Below are 17,700 nucleotides of genomic sequence, written 5' to 3'. Positions count from 1 at the left end.
TGTCAGCTACCGGTGGCCACCAGGGGCAACTCTGGGCTGGCCTACCCGTACCTAGGACAATCTGAGTGTGCCCTGAGAAAGAGATATATGCAGCTCCTATCGGGATTTGTCGGCACATTCGGGCGGTGTTGGTGGTCTTGTTTTAACCTGTCGAAGTGTCTTGAATTACCGAGATACCGAGTCTGATCGGAACGTCTTGGGAGGAGGTCTATTCCTTCGTTGACCGTGAGAGCTTGCCATGGGCTAAGTTGGGACTCCCCTATAGGGATTTGAACTTTTGAAAGCCGTGCCCGCGGTTATGGGCACATGGGAATTTGTTAATGTCCGGTTGTAGATAACTTGAACCTTAACTTAATTAAAATGAATCAACTGAGTGTGTTACCGTGATGGCCTCTTCTCGGCGGAGTCCGGGAAGTGGACACGGTGTTGGAGTAATGTTTGCGCAGGATGTTCTCTAGTTTCTCGCTCCCGCTTTGCCTCCTCTTCTCGCTCTCTTCTGCGAATAAGTTAGCCACCATATATGCTAGTCACTTGCTGCAGCTCCATCTATATTTACCTTGCCTTACCTATAAGCTTAAATAGTCTTGATCGCGAGGGTGCGAGATTGCTGAGTCCCTGTGGCTCACATATTACTATTACACCAGATGCAGGGCCTGATGATTCCTCTCCAGGAGATGCGTACGAGCTCAAGTGGGAGTTCGACGAAGACTCTCAACGTTACTATGTTTCCTTTCCCGATGATCAGTAGTGGTGCCCAGTTGGGGGTGAACGGGACCGTTGTCGCATGTTTTAAGAGAATTTCAATGCTTTTTTGACAGAAAGACTGTAAGGGAACCCCCCCCCCCCACAGTATAATTGGTGCAACAAACCCAAATTTCAAGTACCATGCCTTGAACCTGGGTGGGTGGGAAGGCATCAGCCCCTTCACGCCACTAGGCTATGCCTTAGTATGCAAGAGAATTTCTATGTTAATATGAATCAATGCAACCGTTTTAGAAATGCTACTGTCCTATACTTTGTTTTCCTTCAAGATAAGGTAGATGCTTCTTTTTGTGGCTGCATGTTTCATCCTCCTTTATTTGCAGTAATTGTTTCCTTTTTTGCCTCTGTTAAATCAGGGATATCTATTCAACTTGTTGCTATAGCAAACGTAAATGTCTCACCGGCGACTTTACTTGATTTTAGAGTAACTGCACAAAACGAGATTGGATTTCCTATTCGTGTTGGCAGATTCGTACGTGATCTTTTATGCGACATGACAGGTTGGTACTTGCCTTCATCCACATGATCGTGCAGTTTGTTTTGAGATGTTGTGCTACTTGTATTGATACTTTTTTAAATAAATGTTGAATCGAAGCTATTGTATTGCTATCTTTTCCCATTAAGTAGTGAACAAAAATGGGACCAACCCAGACATTATGCTTCTTGCTTTGTTACAACGAACTCTGCTTCACCCCTTCATAAGTAGATTGGAGCACATGTTGTTGTTGCGCCCACTCTCCACTGGAACTGTTTATGCTTTTTGTTAATCTAATGCCGCTGGTAAAATTAAGCAATGCCACTCTCAGAATTAACTACTAAATCTTATTTCAAAACTGCAACACTTGTTAGGGATTGGCGTGATTACCATTTTTGTGGCCGCATGTTTCATCCTAATTTATTGGTCAGTAATTGATTCCTTTTTTGCCTCTGTTAAAACAGGGATATCTATTCAACTTGTTGCTATTGCGACATTTTGCTTCGCTTAATTTTGGTGGAACTGAACAAAATGAGACCGGATTTCCATATATGTGTTGATGTCTCTTTTAGATCCACCTCAGGCGTTGTTTCAAATCTCGGTCTTGAAGGGTCAGTACCTACTTTCCTCGGAATTAACTACTGAATCTTAGTTCAAAACTGCAACACTTGTTAGGGATCGGCGGGAGTACCATTTCTGTTAGGGATCAGCCAGAGTACATTTTTAAGAAATGTATTGTTCATATAATGTCTCTGTTATTATATATAAATTACAGTGTTTTACAAATGGTACTACCCTTCTTTGTAGTTCTTTCTACATGTTTAACCAAGGTATTGTTAAGATAATGTCTCTGTTAGAACGAATCAGTCGCATTGTTTTAGGAATGATACTTTTCCGCTTTGTTGTTCTTTATACATGTTGAAACAAGGCATTGTTAAGATAATGTCTCAGTTAATATGAATGAATGACACTGATTGAGAATTGCTACTCTCCTGCTTTGTTTCCCATTAAGATAAGGTAGATCAGTAGATGTTTTCCTTCTGGGAGTACAAGTCATCAACTGTTATTTCTCAGTAATTGTTTCCCTTATACCTTTTGTTGCTTACAGGAATATCAAAATTAAAGCTTGGTTTTATTCTGACTTTGATTTTAGTTGAACTGCACAAAAGGAGCCAATGTGTCTAAGGCAAACTGCTACATTAGTGGGTCTAGTTGGTCTTACCACTTTACAGAAAGAAGTAGTCACTGTTTGCGCTACATTACACAAGGAATGATCGAGAAGCTTTACAGAGTATTAGTAGACACTGGTGACATGACTCGTTTGTAGAGATGGTTTCTTTACTTGTGGCTCGGAGGAACACTGGGAAAACAAGTGCCCAAACAAGTACCAAGAAGCCAGGACAGGACTCCAAGTCTGTCAATGTCACTCTAAGCAACAATGATGGGGCATCTGGGTATGGTAATCTGTTTACCGTACTTTCAGTTTGTTAGTCCACCGATTGGTGGGTTGACACTGGGCCAATATTTGTGTGTGTGTTGATGTGTCTTTGTTTTCTGGCAGCATATAAATACGAAATCCACAGGGATGCTCATCTTGATTTTAGTGGAACTACACAAAATGTTCAGATGGTTCATGTCCTACATAATTATACTTCATCATGCACAATACATCGAATGGTTCTCTAATCATTCGTCGTCACCTTGAGCCACCGGACTATCAGATGACAAACTGATGACAAACCCTGCCCATTCCACAATCATAGGCATTACATATTTTGAATGAGAAAAGCTTATCAAAGTTGACATTAGTTTAATATATTGGAATTGGAAAACCTTGTCAATTTTTGCTGATTGATGTTAGCCAGAAGACATACATTTGATATTTTTGAGTGGGATGCCCTTTGCTGTGAGCAACGTCGATCGTTTTTTCCTATTCCTGTCTTCAATTTAGAAGTAAATATTTACTCTTCTGAGATGCATAGTCACATGAATGTTGACTTATGTACGATATTTTAAGAGTTTGTTCTGAATATTGTCTATGTAATGCCAGGCCTTGTGTTTGATTGCAAAGTTGAGCTTGGTATGTTGTGGCAGGAGCATCATGAGCTGTTCACTGTGCCTCCTGAGAATAATGCTTCGTATTGTTTTGCATGTCGATCTAATGCCAGTGATTTTCTTGTTAGTAAGATCATCCTCTTCTGTTGTTTCTGTGCTTAAGAAGTTCATCGTCTTATGTTTCATTCATAGCCTATACAACATGTCAGGTAGGTTAGACGTTAAACCATATGATCTTCCGACCAACTCATCATCTTAGGCCGTGATTGGATCGTCGTTTTCCAACCAAAACCGCTTGTAAAACTGACGCTTGTAAATAAAAGCAAATGGTCTTGGGCGAAGCGCTTGGTTGGTTGATTTCGACTAGTAAAATATACACCAGTCTCTCAAATTACACGCGTAACCCGCCGGTTTTACTTATAGACCTCGAGCCCTCGGTTTCATTACGCCTGTATTTTACGTGTTGTTTCCGATGACAAGTAAATTACACTTGTATCTTAATACAGTTGTGAAATAAACCAGAGCTCCCAAGCGCGGCCTTACCGTTTCATGCCGTCTCAGTCTCTCAAAGGTGCTCATAGGTGTCCGATGATCTCGGCTTCCTGAATGAGCAGCGAGCACTGTATCAGACCATCCGTAGGGCCCGCGAGTCCCTCTCTGTCGTCCTTCGAGTTGTTGCACTCGCCGTGGCACCGAGCATTGTTTACATGGTCAATGAACATGAGGATTCAGGAGATGACTTTATTTTGACTGGTTGACAGTACAGACCCACTAGGGCCATAGCCGTACGTATGCAAGTGCCTCCTTATTATGTACAACTATATTTTTTTGCTTCCTCCTGGTTTCCTGACATCACAGTCCCACACCATTGTCAACCTATGTAGTCAATGAACGAGAGAATTGCACAAGGTGCGGCCGACAACTGGGACCAAGCAGCTCGAGAAGTATTTGTGTTTCTGAGGCGTGAGAACTTCAGAGTTTTTCTTGGCGATGTTTTCGTTGTTGTATAGAGGAGAGCATGGTATTAACTGGGCGGGCTGTGGTCCGTCTAGCACAGGACAGATATCTAGCCCAGATATTAATTTTTTTCCAAGATATTAATTTTTTTCAAGATGAAAATGGCTAGCCAAGATATACGTTTTTTTGAGGAATACCCAGGCAAGGTCAACTTGTTATTCTCCGCCTCGCTGGGCTGCAAATATTTCCTTTGAGGGATGCATTAGGCTTAACAGGAAAATGGGCTTTAAAAAATAATAAATGTGTAATTATAAAAACTGGGCAGTAACAATAAAAAATGCACCAAGCATGGAATTCGTTTATAAAATATTATTTATGGATTTTGAATATCTTAATTTTTAATTATTGCGCATGCAATGTTTCGTTAGAATTTTACATATTACAAATTTATATTTAATCTGACTAGAAACTTCGGGATAAAAATATTTCGGATCCCATTAAAATGTGGGAAATTTTATTGAGTTCTGTCTTGAATGGTTGGTTGAAATTATTAATCATTGTCCTAGCTAGAAAATGGGTTGTACTTTTAACAAACTGTAAATGGACTGTAGTAAATTCCATTAGAATTCAAAAATGGGCTTTACATTCTTACAAACCGCAAATGGGCTATAAGTTCTCTCCCACACACTTACGGTCCTACTAAGTCAACGCGTCCCCTAAAAAAAGAAGTTGACGCGTATGCAAGGCTTTGTGAACTTATTATAGTCAACACACGGTTCTAGCAGCAGTGGCCGTTGGATGTCCATCCAACGGATGCTGTGCTTCTTCTTCAATCTCGGATATTCTAGCATCACCCGCCCAAAAAATGATTCCTCCCCCTGACATCCGGGCGCACCATTTCGGAAGCTGACCTGTGGGCCTACTAAGTTGACGCGTACCAAGGGCTTTGTCAACTTAGTCAATATGAACGATTCTAGCTGCAGTGACTGTATGATGTCCATCTAACGGCCCTAGTGCTTCTTCAACCTCTGGTCTTCTTGCTCCAGCCGCCCAAAGTAGTGCCCGTCGTGCCACATGCTCCTGCCTCCCATGGCCGGCTGTGATGCCGCGGAGGCCTCACCGCCCCATACTACTCCCACCGCTGGCCAGGCCATCCCTCTACTCACCCACACCCCTGTTATTCTGCGGGGACAACAGCCTCCCACCGCAGCCGAACCAGTTAACCCTCGTACTCCTCTCCGCGCGGGCTTCCACTGCCGCGTCTTCCCCGGCTCCGTGTCGTCCCCTTCCTAGGCCTCGCCGTCATCCACCGCCCTGGTGCTCTCAGCCTGGCGTGATCAACCTGGTCAAGGAACAACTTCCATCAGACGTGGACTGTACGTGGAGAGGCTAACAACTGGGTCCACGACGGCAGCAAGGAAGTGCCTCCTTATTACACGGGAAATAATGATTCCTCCACCTGACATCAGGGACCCACCGGACGGGCCACCATATTTCGTGAAAAAAAACGTTTGCCCCCTGACTGCTTGGACCCATTGGACGGGCCACCGTATTGCATGAAAAAACGTTCCCCCTGCTGTCAGCTCGGACCCACCGGAAGTGCCTCCTTATTACGCACAAAAAAATGAATACTCCCCCAGCTGGTTGGGACCCACCTTGTTGGGAGGCTGACTTCTGGGCCTACTAAGTTGATGGGGATGGAGTGCTTTGTCAACTTAGTCAATATGAACGATTCTAGCTCCAGTGACCGTACGATGTCCATCCAATGGTTGTAGTGCTTCTTCAAACTCTAGTCTTGTTGCTCCAGCCGCCCAAAGCAGCGCCGGTCGTGCCGCATGCTCCTGCCTTCTGTGGCCGGCTGTTCTGTCGCGGAGGCCTCACCGCCCCCTACTATTCCCACCGCTGGCCAGGCCATCCCTCTACTCACCCACACCCCCTGTTATTCTGCGGTGACGGCAGCCTCACACCACAGCGAACCAGTGAACCCTCGTACTCCTCTAAGTGTGGGCATCCACTGCCGCGTCTTCCTTGGCTCTGCTTCGTCCCCTTCCTAGGCCTCGCCGTCGTCCACCTCCTTGGTGCTCTCGGCGCGGCGTGGTCAACGTGGTCGAGGAACGGCTTCCATCAGACGTGGACTGTACATGGAGATGCTGACAGCTGGGTCCATGGCCACAGCAAGGAAGTGCCTCCTTATTACGCACAAAATAATTATTCCTCCACCTGACAACGGGGACCCATCGGACGGGCCACCGTATTTCGTGAAAAAAACATTTCCCCCTGACTGCTGGGACCCACCAGCTACATCTTCGCACGCAAGGAAGTGCGTCCGAGCAAAAAAACGATTCGCCCCCTGACTGCTGGGACCCACTAGCTACATCTTCGCACGCAAGGAAGTGCCTGAAGATCAGGACCCACCTGGTCGAAGCGTATGTAGCATTGTCATTCTGGTCGCGTATGTGTACATACATACTGGTCGATGTAGAGGCGCGCACATGTCATAGTAGAGGCGCGCACGTAGCATGTACATGTACGTACAGCGACCAGGGTGCAAGAAAGTAAATATGGCCACGTACGTACATATGGGCGGGGTCTCGAACGCCTACTCGCGTGTACGTACGGCCAGGGCTCGTGTACATGACTATGTCAGAACGGAGAAACAGCGTCGTCGTCGTCGTCTTCATGGGGAGCCAACCGGCTGGGTCGAAACGGAATGCGCCGTCGTGTTCATCGGGAGGGCTTGGACGGAACAGCCGATGGAAACGAGGCATGGCGTAGCGTAGAACGGAGGAAACAGCCTTGTGTTCGATCGGCCATGTTCAAAACGGGATCCTGTTCATCGGGAGGGGTTTGGCGTACCGCAAAATGGAGGAAACGGACCTTGTATGGTCGAAACAGGGGTCCTGTTGATCGGGAAAGGTGTGGCGTACCACAAAACAGAGGAAACGGACTTGTGTTGGAGCGCTACGGTCGAAATGGGGGTCCTGTTCATCGGGAGGGGTGTGGCGTACCGCAAAACAGGACTCCAAGGGATATTGTTCATCTCCACCGTCGAACCCCTCCAGCCTCCACGGGCTACTGCTCATCCACCGTCGACCTCCTCCAGCTTCCACCTGCGACTGTTCATCCACGGGCTCCTGTTCATCTAGCCTCCACCGCGCGCTACTTCACCGGCTACTGTTCAACCAGCCCTCTCCACGGGCTCCTGTTCAACCACCCCTCCACGGGCTACTATTCATCCCGCCCTCCACCATCTACTATTCGTCCTGCGCTCCATGGGGTGGTCCTGTTCATCCTTCCCTCCACGGGGTCCTGTTCATCCAGCCCCAACCGGCTCTATCGATCGGGGTACTGTTCATCCAGAGGCAACACCACGGGGTCCTGTTCATCCACCCCCACCGGGAACTGTTCATCCAACCCCCCCCCCCCCGCGCAACGCTCACTGTTCATCCAGAGGCAGCATCGATCGGCTTCATTTAGCAGCAGTAGCGAAGGAATCGCTCGATCGGGTTTAGTTAATAGCCATCGATCGATCGCTCGGGTTCAGTAACGCGTAGTCTGCAGTGCAATCGCTCGGGTTTAGGTAGAGCCCAACGCCTCGCTCGGGTTCAGTTAAAGCCCAACGCCTCACACACACGCGCGTACATACAAGAGAAACGCGCATTGCTCGGCCCCCGACCACCCACCATAACCGGGGACTCCCCGATATTTTCCGTGCCCTCGCTTCTACCACGGTTTTTTCCATCATGGATGGCCCAAAGAATGTCATGCAGCTGCTCTCCGGCCCGCCCAAGACAAAAAGCCCATTTTTTGTCATGATTTTTTTCATAGAAGTAGGACCCGCCCACATGTATGATGATACCTGGTTTTGTCACAATTATCGTCATAGAAGTGTCATAAGTATGACATAAATTTTTTTTCGTTCGGCCAAAAATGTCACGGATGTGTCTTTTTTTGTAGTGAAGGGCCCGAGTGCCATGATTTCAGATCTGAACCTATTTTGTTTTCATGAATATATGTGAGTTCTTGATCCTATCTTGCAAGTCTATAGTCACCTATTATGTGTTATGATCCTTTAACCCCGAAGTGACAATAATCGGGATACTTACCAGTGATGACCGTAGTTTGAAGAGTTCATGTATTCACTAAGTGTTAATGCTTTGGTCCAGTACTCTATTAAAAGGAGGCCTTAATATCCCTTAGTTTCCAATAGGACCCCGCTGCCACGGGAGGGTAAGAAAAAATATGTCATGCAAGTTCATTTCCATAAGCACGTATGACTATATTCGGAATACATGCCTACATTACATTGATGAACTGGGGCTAGTTCTGTGTCACCCTATGTTATAACTATTGCATGAGGAATCGTAGTCAGCTATCAAGTTCTTGAAAGAATTGTTGTGTAGTTTTGGAGCTCTAGCAATGAACATCACCGACAACGACACCCAATTCACAAGCCACGCCTTCATGCAATATGTTCGTACCCTCAGATGCAAGATCTCGTTCGCCTCTGTGGCACACCCCTGGAGCAATGGGCAAATTGAGAGGGTGAACGCTGAAGTGTTGCGTGGACTCAAGACAAGAAATTTTGATACGCTGCAGAAGCACGGCAGGCGGTGGATCAAGGATCTGCCAGTAGTTCTCTCATCCCTCAGAACAACACCTAATCGAGCTACCAGGCAGACTCCCTTCTCCCTGGTCTACAGGGTAGAAGCAGTTATCCCCATGAGATTCATTTATGGGTCTCTTCGAGTGCTTGCCTACGGTGAAGTAGTGCAAGATCATAACTGACATGACGATGTTGTGCTACACGAGGAGAACCGTCTCCAGGCTGCTACGCATGCTGCACGCTACCAGCAAGCCCTGAGTCACTATCACAATCGCATGGTTCATGCCCGGTGTTTTGAGGAAGGTGACCTTATCCTTAGGCGCGTTCAGTCCACCAAGGGTACAAAAAAGCTGTCACCAAAGTGGGAAGGCCCTTACCGGGTGGTACGAGTCACCAGACCCAGCGCAGTCCATCTGGAGACCGGAGATGGCACTCAGTTTTAAAACTCATGGAATATTGAGCATCTCCGCAAGTACTACCCGTAAGGCGCGAGGCTGAAGGGCACTGCCCGGCAGCCGCCCTTTTCTACAGGCCTTGCCTCAGCTGCATGTAACCCCTTGTACAAAGCCGAGGAGATGACCCCGTACAAGAGAAAATAAAGAAGCACTGTAGAGTGAGGCCCTAACTAAGATTGCATGCATGCATGAGCACACCAAGATCACTGCATAAGCATCTCATGAGCATTTGCATATGCATATAGATAGGATTTCATCATGCATTCATTCCCATCTATATGAAGTTTCAGGTTCCTATCGTAAACTTGGCTTCGACAAAGGGAGAGAAGATTGCACGGCACAGTGATCCTCATCAAGCTAAATAGATAAGTTTTATCTCTTGTCCATTAGTGTTCTGTAAGGCTATAACTTTGCATGAGAAAACTTCGCCCCTCTTTTGAAACCAAGGAGCTACCATCCATGACTTGAACATTGCTTCTTTCAGGATGGTCGCAGTAGCCTCCGGTAAAAAGGGAGCTGGCGGGGGGCTGGCCCCTCTGTCTGTTCCCCGGCGGACCTAGCTCTCCGACAGACAAAGAGGGTGCCGGCAGGATATCCTGCCGGGGAAAACTCGTTTATTTACATTAAAGAGGCATTCCACCTCTACATGGACATACAGATGCACGGGTTCCTGGCATAGTTTATCTTTTTCATTCGTATGTTGATACAAGTACAAGCATTACAGAACACAAAGATGGGCTCAAGACATTACATTATTTGAATTAAAATTTGGCGATTGAGTACAAGTTTAAGATTGAAAGAAGATAAGTGCCATGTTACGCCTTTGCCCCCATCCATCTCCTATAGGAAGAAGTCGAAGGGGCCGGTGGCGGGCAGAGTTGGGATTCGGCGCCTCCCTAGGATCAGGACGGCACCGCTCCCAGTAGGCAGGAAGAAACCGGAGGGCAAACATGGATGGTGACGCTGCCGGAGGACCAGATGGGAGGCACGGAGTCACCGGCAAACACGACTCTTCGGAACGGACGTCCCCGTATTTGACGCGTCGTGGGTTGTCGTTGCCGTCCGCGTCACTACCACCCGAAGATCTTGGCACAACCACCATGCTGGGCTCCATGCTCTCTAAATCCTCCCATAGAGAGCATGGTCATCCCCGGGAGCCCTGATGTTAGAAGCCATCGCACGTCCCGAAGACGTGTGGGAAAGCCGGAAGCCTTCCTGTACGATGAGAGGATCGTGTCCTGGAGGAGCCAGATTCACCCCTATTGGTGACGAGCCTCTCCTTCCCGATGCTCTGAGAGGAAGAAGAATGGGGAGGGATCGACTTCCATGCGCAATGCCCACTTCGAGCCACAGCATGGTGTCCTTCGCGTCCCCTCCCAATGAAGCCAAGGCCACAAGCGACCCGGTGGCAAGCACCCAGGGTTGCCACTCCCGGCGTTGGCATCGCGCCGCCCGAATCTTCCTCTCAGATCCAAGGGAAATCTGATGTAGGGGCCTGGGGGCTGGCCCTGGGCTCTTCTTTTCGGCATCACCGGCAGAAGCAGGAAACAAAGGAAGCAGAGGAGGAATGCGAAGGTGGATGACTCCGGCCTCCTCTGCCCCTCCCTTTTATAGGTCTTGCGGAGGAGGGCAGCTGCTCCAACAACGGGCGGCCACCGTCCTCCTCCACCAATTCAAGGCTAGTGGACCCTCTCCAAGATGCCCTCCCACACCACGCGCCTCCATTACTTACTCCGCGTGATGCATGCAGCATATGTGGCCAAGGTTAAGAGCACGCAATAGGAAGAGTAAATTGGCAGTTTCTACCCCGTGCATTAAAGTCGTTCACGGGCCATTACTAGAGCGGCCCCACCATTATTGGCTTTACGCCACGCGAGGGGAACACCAAAACTGGCCCGAAATCAAGGCTAATGAAGCAGCAATGCAAATCTCAAGGGGACAACCCCTTCAGGAACCCTGGCTATGCACTTGTTAGGCCCTAACCCAACGACGCTCAGCAGCTCGTTCGGTACAGGCCTGGGGGCTTTTGTCGGTGCAACAGACCCTGGGCACATTGCCCAGACTATGCACAGGCTCTTGAATAGAATTGAAGCATCATCTTGAGTCAGATATTTAAGGACCAAGAGATTTTAGGAACCAATATGCAGCGCATAGGGATCAAGACCAAGCCACAGGAGTAGTATATCAGCAAGAGAAGGGCCTCCCTTGCCGGGCAGGCGAGCCCGGCAAGGGGCAAGGCCGCCGCCAGAAGCAAGCAACCAAGGCGCCCCGACATGGCCTGCCGGGGCTCGCAGAGGCAAAACCACCACACCAACCACTCAAGCGTGACCCATGTCATCAATTAGTGCGGTGTCAAGCCGCAAGGTGATTAAGTGGCAGCCATTTGCCACATGGAGGCCGTTTCCTATAGAAGGAACATACACATGACAACCGTCCTACGACGTGTCAATAGAACAAGCAAAGAGCTGGGGAGATAGCCCGACAAGCCTTGCCGGGCAACCAGTGATTTAACACTAAGCGATGCATTAAATGCACTCTATTAGCCTACAGAGTTAGGTATGATAGCATTATTTGCTATCATATTAGTCGATAATGACTACTTTGCCATTTTAGTGACCCCTTAATCTATAAAAGGAGGCCCATGGCACCCGTACGAGGGGTTGGAAAGTTGAGGAACCCGCACCCCATATGCGCATAGTCACTGCTGCCATACGGTGACCCCTACCGGGCAAGTGTACTGGGTTGCATTATCCACATTCCACCATCAATCCACCAAAGCAGGAGTAGGGTTTTACTCCTCAGGGCAGCCTGAATCTGGGTAAGCTGCTTGTGAGCTCTCTGGCGTGCTCCCGCGCGTTGGTCTACTCTTTGTGCAACGCGACGTCCCCCTGCCGAACCAGCAAGGGTCCTCCTGGTCCCATAGGGATGCGTTTGGATAGAAGGAGATGCTGGGGTGGCTATGGGCATCCCTATCCAGCAGGATAAGGATAACCATATTTTCTGTTTGGTTGATGGATGAGATTAGCCCATGTTTTGTTTGGTTTGAAGGTTAATTTTGGTTGGGGATAGCCATTTTTCTGTTTGGTTGGTGGGTGAGGTTAGCCATTTTTCAATATGAGGCAATCAAATATGATATGTACAACAGCAAGTATAAGAACATTTTTAGAATCTTGAGCACCATACCAAAACAAACTCCAGCAAGTTATAATGAACGAAAAAATAAATTTCAACAAGTTAGAATGCATGAAAGAACAAATTTCAGCAAATTATAATGCATGAAAGAACAAATTTCAGCAAGTAATAATGCATGAAAAAAGCATTTCAACAAGTAATAGAATATATAGCTCGACATTCCATAGAATACTTGATCAAATATATAGTTATACAACCCATGCATAGTTCAATGTTTTGGTTGTAATCAAAAGAACAAGTCCATACAAGCCATTAGCTCCATTGTTTTGGTTGTCATCAAAAGTACAAGTCAAACTACCCATATAAACTCATCATGCGTCGGCTTCAGGGAAGGTACTCTTCACATACCTAGAGACCCAAACCTTTCTCTGGACATCTCCCAAGACCTTGAATGCTGTTGCAACACGAGGATTGTCAACCAAATAGGCATAGTAATGTGCAAGGGAATCCAAATCAAAACCAGGGAGTTCTTTCATCTCATCCCAAAGACCATCAATGGCGGGGTTGGCGCTGCTAATAAGTTTCTCTATGGCAACAGCAAGCCTTTCACTTGAAGCCATTATGGTTGCATGCATCCTGTCTTCTGCAGAAGGATTGGTTTTGGCTTTCTTCAACTTGGGAGCAGCTGACTCGCCACAAGTGGGTGATTGGGAAACCTCTTCATGAGGGGCAGCAGCTTTGTTGGCTTTCGGTTCTTCAAGATCAATCACATCTGTACCTAAAGGGTCACTTGAGCCTTTTGCATATTGCCCTGTAGCCATGCTAGCTCCAACGATAACCAGCATCTCTTCATAATGTTTAATAGGCTTGTTAAGGAAGGGTTCATCTTCTTTGTGGTCCTTTATAAACAAAGGTAATCATTTTAGCAAGGAATGGGAATACAAATAAATTATAGCAAGTTATAATGCATGAAAGAATAAATTCCAGCAAGCTATAATGCATGAAAGAATAAATTCCAGCAAGATATAATGCATGAAAAAGCTCATTTCAGTAAGGATTTGGATATAAAAGTACTTATCCCATCAAGGAAATGGAGTATAAAGAAGTGCAAGCAAGTGATAATGCATGAAAAAGCTCATCAGCAAGGATTTTGATATAAAATTACTTATTCCAGCAGTGAATGGAGTCATTCCAGCAAAGAAATAGCTCATTTCAGCAAGGATTTGCATATATATATATATATAACCAAATTCATCAAGTACTAAAAGGGCGGTGAAATAGATACCTTAATGTGGTTTGTGTAATGCTCATGATCAAGAACAATCATAAAGTTCTCTTCATCCCAAAGTGCACCACTCAATGATTTGAGGTGCACTATCTGTTTATACTTCCTCTTCCATGTCCTTGTATGATTTGTGATGTGGGTTCCAATTAAGTCAGTGCGGTTAAAATGTTCATTCATAGCCATGGCACAAGCATTCCAATGTACATTCTTGAAGGCGGTACCGGTTCTATGGCCACCGGTCACCACAGCACATAGGTTCGCTAGCATGTATGATGACATGGTAGGTGTCCATGAAATTTGCCTAGCAGCCATATCCTGAAATTGCAACAAATATTTAGACACAATGAATAAATTTCAGCAAGTATTTAGAGATAATGAACCAATTCAGCAAGCCTTTGGAGATAGAGAACCAATTCAACAAGTATTTGAAGATAAAAAACCAATTCAAGAAGTATTTAGAGATAATAAACCAATTCAGCAAGCATTTGGAGATAAAGAACCAATTCCACAAGTATTTGGAGACGAATAACCAATTCAGCAAATATTACAACGGATAAAATGACATTACAAAGTAATTCCAGCAAAAACAATAGTTCCAACAAGAAAGTACAATAGATTGTCGCAGCAAACTAAATGACATGGTAGCTACTACACGTTTTGATGTTGCATATAGTTTTGTCGGTCTTCCCACATTTGATCAGCAAGGCCTTGCCTAAAGTTAACCATGTATGCATGTTCTTCTGCTTGTCCAGTTGATGTTGAAGCATGAGTGATATTTGGCACCCATTCATCCTCAGGTATGATATATTCATCAATCCCATCATTTAGAACCCAATTTTGAATGATGCAGCAAGCCACAACAATATCTACTTGAGTAGGATAAAGAAAGAATGGAGTGGCATCATCAAGAATTTTGAATCTTCTCTTCAATGACCCAAATGCACGTTCTACGGTTGTGCGAAGAGAAGAATGCCTAAGGTTGAACAGCTCCTTCTCATTTTGCACAGGATTGTTTCCCCACTCATTCAAATGGTACCTCACACCACGAAAAGGTGGCAAGAACCCTGGTTTGACTCCATATCCAGCATCAACTAGATAAAATTTTCCTAAGTATGACAAACATTTGGGTTACTTACATATATACCAAAATCTCATTGACAACATGTATCTACACAGTTAATCTATTACCTTGTGGGACACGTAGACCGTTTTCACGTATTAAAGCATCACGTAAAACTGTAGCATCATGTGCTGTCCCTTCCCAACCAGCCAACACATATGTGAATCGAAGATCAAAATCAACAGCCGCCATCACATTTTGAGTAGTATGTTTCTTTCTACCACGAAAGGCAGGCTCCATATCAGGAGTAACAGAGGCACGTACATGTGTGCCATCAATAGCTCCAATACAATCCTATTTGATGGAAATAACACCCAAAAAAATTAGGATCTAAACAGATTTGTTTCTACAATGACAAAATGTAGTTGTCACTCAATCTCATACCTTAAAGTATGGATCCCACCGGTAGTTTCCTTCTACTTTGGTTTGAGTCTCCAATGAAGGCTTCCTAATAAGGTCATCTCGAAGCTCACCAATTGCATGGAGTACTCTATGGAAATACCGGCTAACAACTTCCCCGGATCTACCGAAATTCCCTCCAATTACCCTATTCCTGACATTATGACCAATGGTGTGCAAAAACATTGCTACTTGTTGCTCAATAGACATATGGACTGTGTCTTTTAGCAAATTGCGATCTCTAAAGAGTTGACAAAACCGAAAGAATGGTGCCCTCCGAAGCCTGAGCATGTTCACACTAGTTGTATCATTTTTCCATACTTTGTTATCAAAGTACTCTCTTCTCATCCTATCTCTCTCATCGATTGGGGCATATGTAATTGCTTCTCTCCTTTTTCTTTTTCTAGATTGAACAACCAAAGCTATCATATTGATAAACCATTGTGCCACTGCCGCACAAATTAACATCTTTGTCTTTTTGTCCATCTACAATATAATAGTACAAATGATATAACTTCAGCAGGAACAAGTCAACATGTACATCCTCTGTCAAGCAGTACATAGGAGGAGCAGTTAACAAGTTACCTTAGATTTTGGAGAGAAAATCAACGATAGGAAGATGTAGTAGTCCCTGACTTCCCTGTCGCCTTTGACCTGCCTTTGACCTGAGCTACTGCAGCACAAAGAAACAACAAAAAAAGATTAGCATGTTGGATAGAAAATCAATGGAGAAAGCACACATCAGTACATCTGGCCGCCGCAGTACACAAAGCAAGTTTGGCTGCAGAGCTAGCAAGATCCACGCAGCAAGCAGGGCCAAGCAGCTAGCAGGCCGGCGTACCGCGCACAACATCTGCTCTCACGCGGCGCACAGCATGCGCACTTGCCGGACAGATGCAGGGCCGGCGCAGCACCCGCGCACGGGGCGCACAGCAGGCGCGCCGGCCGGAGAGAAGCAGGGACGGCGCCGCTATCCTCAGGCCTCCGGCGGCCGCGCGCGGCACTCACCTGGCTGGCCGCCGCCACCATGACCTCTGATGGCAGATGAGGAGCGGAGGAAAAGAAGGAGAGAGCCACGACGCTGCGCACTCACCGCCGTCGTCGGGCTTCGATCTGCTGGCGCCGCTACGCACTCACCGCCGTCGTCGGGCTTCGATCTGCCGCCGCCACTGGACAGGAGAGAAGTGAAATGGAAAGGGGAAAAGAGATAAGGTTGCCCTTTTGTGGGAGGCGAATGAAACGAGACGGCGCTGAAAAACGTTTCACGGGCTCCCTTCGCGCCCCCCGCGCGCGCGGGATGCCCACATCCGCGAGATTTTCGCGGACCCGCGGAGCCGAGTTTTGGACGAATATTCGAAGCATCTAGCCATCCCTATCCCAACTCGCCCGTGAAACAAACGACTGCTATCCACTTAAAAAACTGCTATCCCTGTCCCATGGAGGGATAGCCCAGCATCCAAACGCATCCTAGGTTGCCGTGGATATCCCGCAACAATGTTTATTATTCATGCAAGAATTGTATTAACCGGAAACTTGACACATGTGTGGATACATAGACAAAACACAGTGTCCCTAGTAAGCCTCTACTAGACTAGCATGTTAATGAAAGATGGTTAAGTTCCTAACCATAGACATGTGTTGTCATTAGATGAACGGGATCACATCATTAGGAGAATGATGTGATGGACAAGACCCATCCGTTATCTTAGCATATTAATCATTCAGTTTTATTGCTATTACTTTCTTCATGTCAAATACATATTCCTTCGACTATGAGATTATGCAACTACCGGATACCGAAGGAATACCTTGTGTGCTATCAAATGTCACAACATAACTCGGTGATTATAAAGATGCTCTACAGGTATCATCGGAGGTGTTTTTGGGTTTGCATAGATCGAGATTAGGATTTTTCACTCCGAGTATCGCAGAGGTATCTCTGGGCCCTCTCACTAATGCACATCATAATAAGCCTTGCAAGCAATATGGCTAATGCGTTAGTTCCAGGATGATGTATTATAGAACGAGTAAATAGACTTCCCGGTAACGAGATTGAACTACGTATGAAGATACCGACGATCGAATCTCGGGCAAGTAACATACCGATGACAAAGGGAATAACATATGTTGTCATAACGGTTCGACCGATAAAGATCTTCGTAGAATATGCAGGAACAAATATGAGAAATAGGTTCCGCTATTGGTTATTGACCGGATAGGTGTCTCAGTCATGTCTACATAGTTCTCGAACCCGTAGGGTCCGCACGCATAATGTTCGATGACTATTTGTTATTATATGAGTTATGTGATTTGGTGACCGAATGTTGTTCGGAGTCCTGGATGACATCATGGACATGACGAGGAGTCTCTAAATGGTCGAAAGGTAAAGATTGATATATAGGACGTTGGTATTCGGACACCGGAAGTGTTTCGGGACACACCGTGTACTTATCG

At 46.2% G+C, this 17,700-nt stretch overlaps 1 protein-coding gene across 1 annotated transcript; it reads right to left on the bottom strand.

The window, feature by feature from the left end:
• Nucleotides 1-12,639: 12,639 nt before the first annotated feature.
• On the bottom strand, nt 12,640-16,397 carry LOC123185235 (uncharacterized). The gene is made up of 4 exons (XM_044597188.1): nt 16,384-16,397; nt 15,832-15,919; nt 13,728-14,042; nt 12,640-13,341 (listed from the first exon to the last, which is right to left on the bottom strand). The coding sequence occupies exons 3-4, from the start codon at nt 14,037-14,039 to the stop codon at nt 12,814-12,816; spliced, it is 840 nt and encodes a 279-aa protein (XP_044453123.1). The 5' UTR covers nt 14,040-14,042; nt 15,832-15,919; nt 16,384-16,397; the 3' UTR covers nt 12,640-12,813.
• Between the last annotated feature and the right edge of the window lie 1,303 nt (nt 16,398-17,700).

The sequence above is a fragment of the Triticum aestivum genome, chromosome 2A, assembly GCF_018294505.1.
Source record: "Triticum aestivum cultivar Chinese Spring chromosome 2A, IWGSC CS RefSeq v2.1, whole genome shotgun sequence".
Taxonomy (NCBI): Eukaryota; Viridiplantae; Streptophyta; class Magnoliopsida; order Poales; family Poaceae; genus Triticum; species Triticum aestivum.
The sequence above is the reverse complement of the archived record's forward strand: the minus strand, read 5'-3'. Positions and strand labels throughout refer to the sequence as shown.

Excerpts from the sequence above, each read along its gene's own strand:
- LOC123185235 (XM_044597188.1), bottom strand. The coding sequence starts at position 14,039 with ATGGCTGCTAGGCAAATTTCATGGACACCTACCATGTCATCATACATG. Across the intron at positions 13,342-13,727 it reads ATTACACAAACCACATTAAG|GACCACAAAGAAGATGAACC; the intron begins GTATCTATTTCA and ends TTGTTTATAAAG.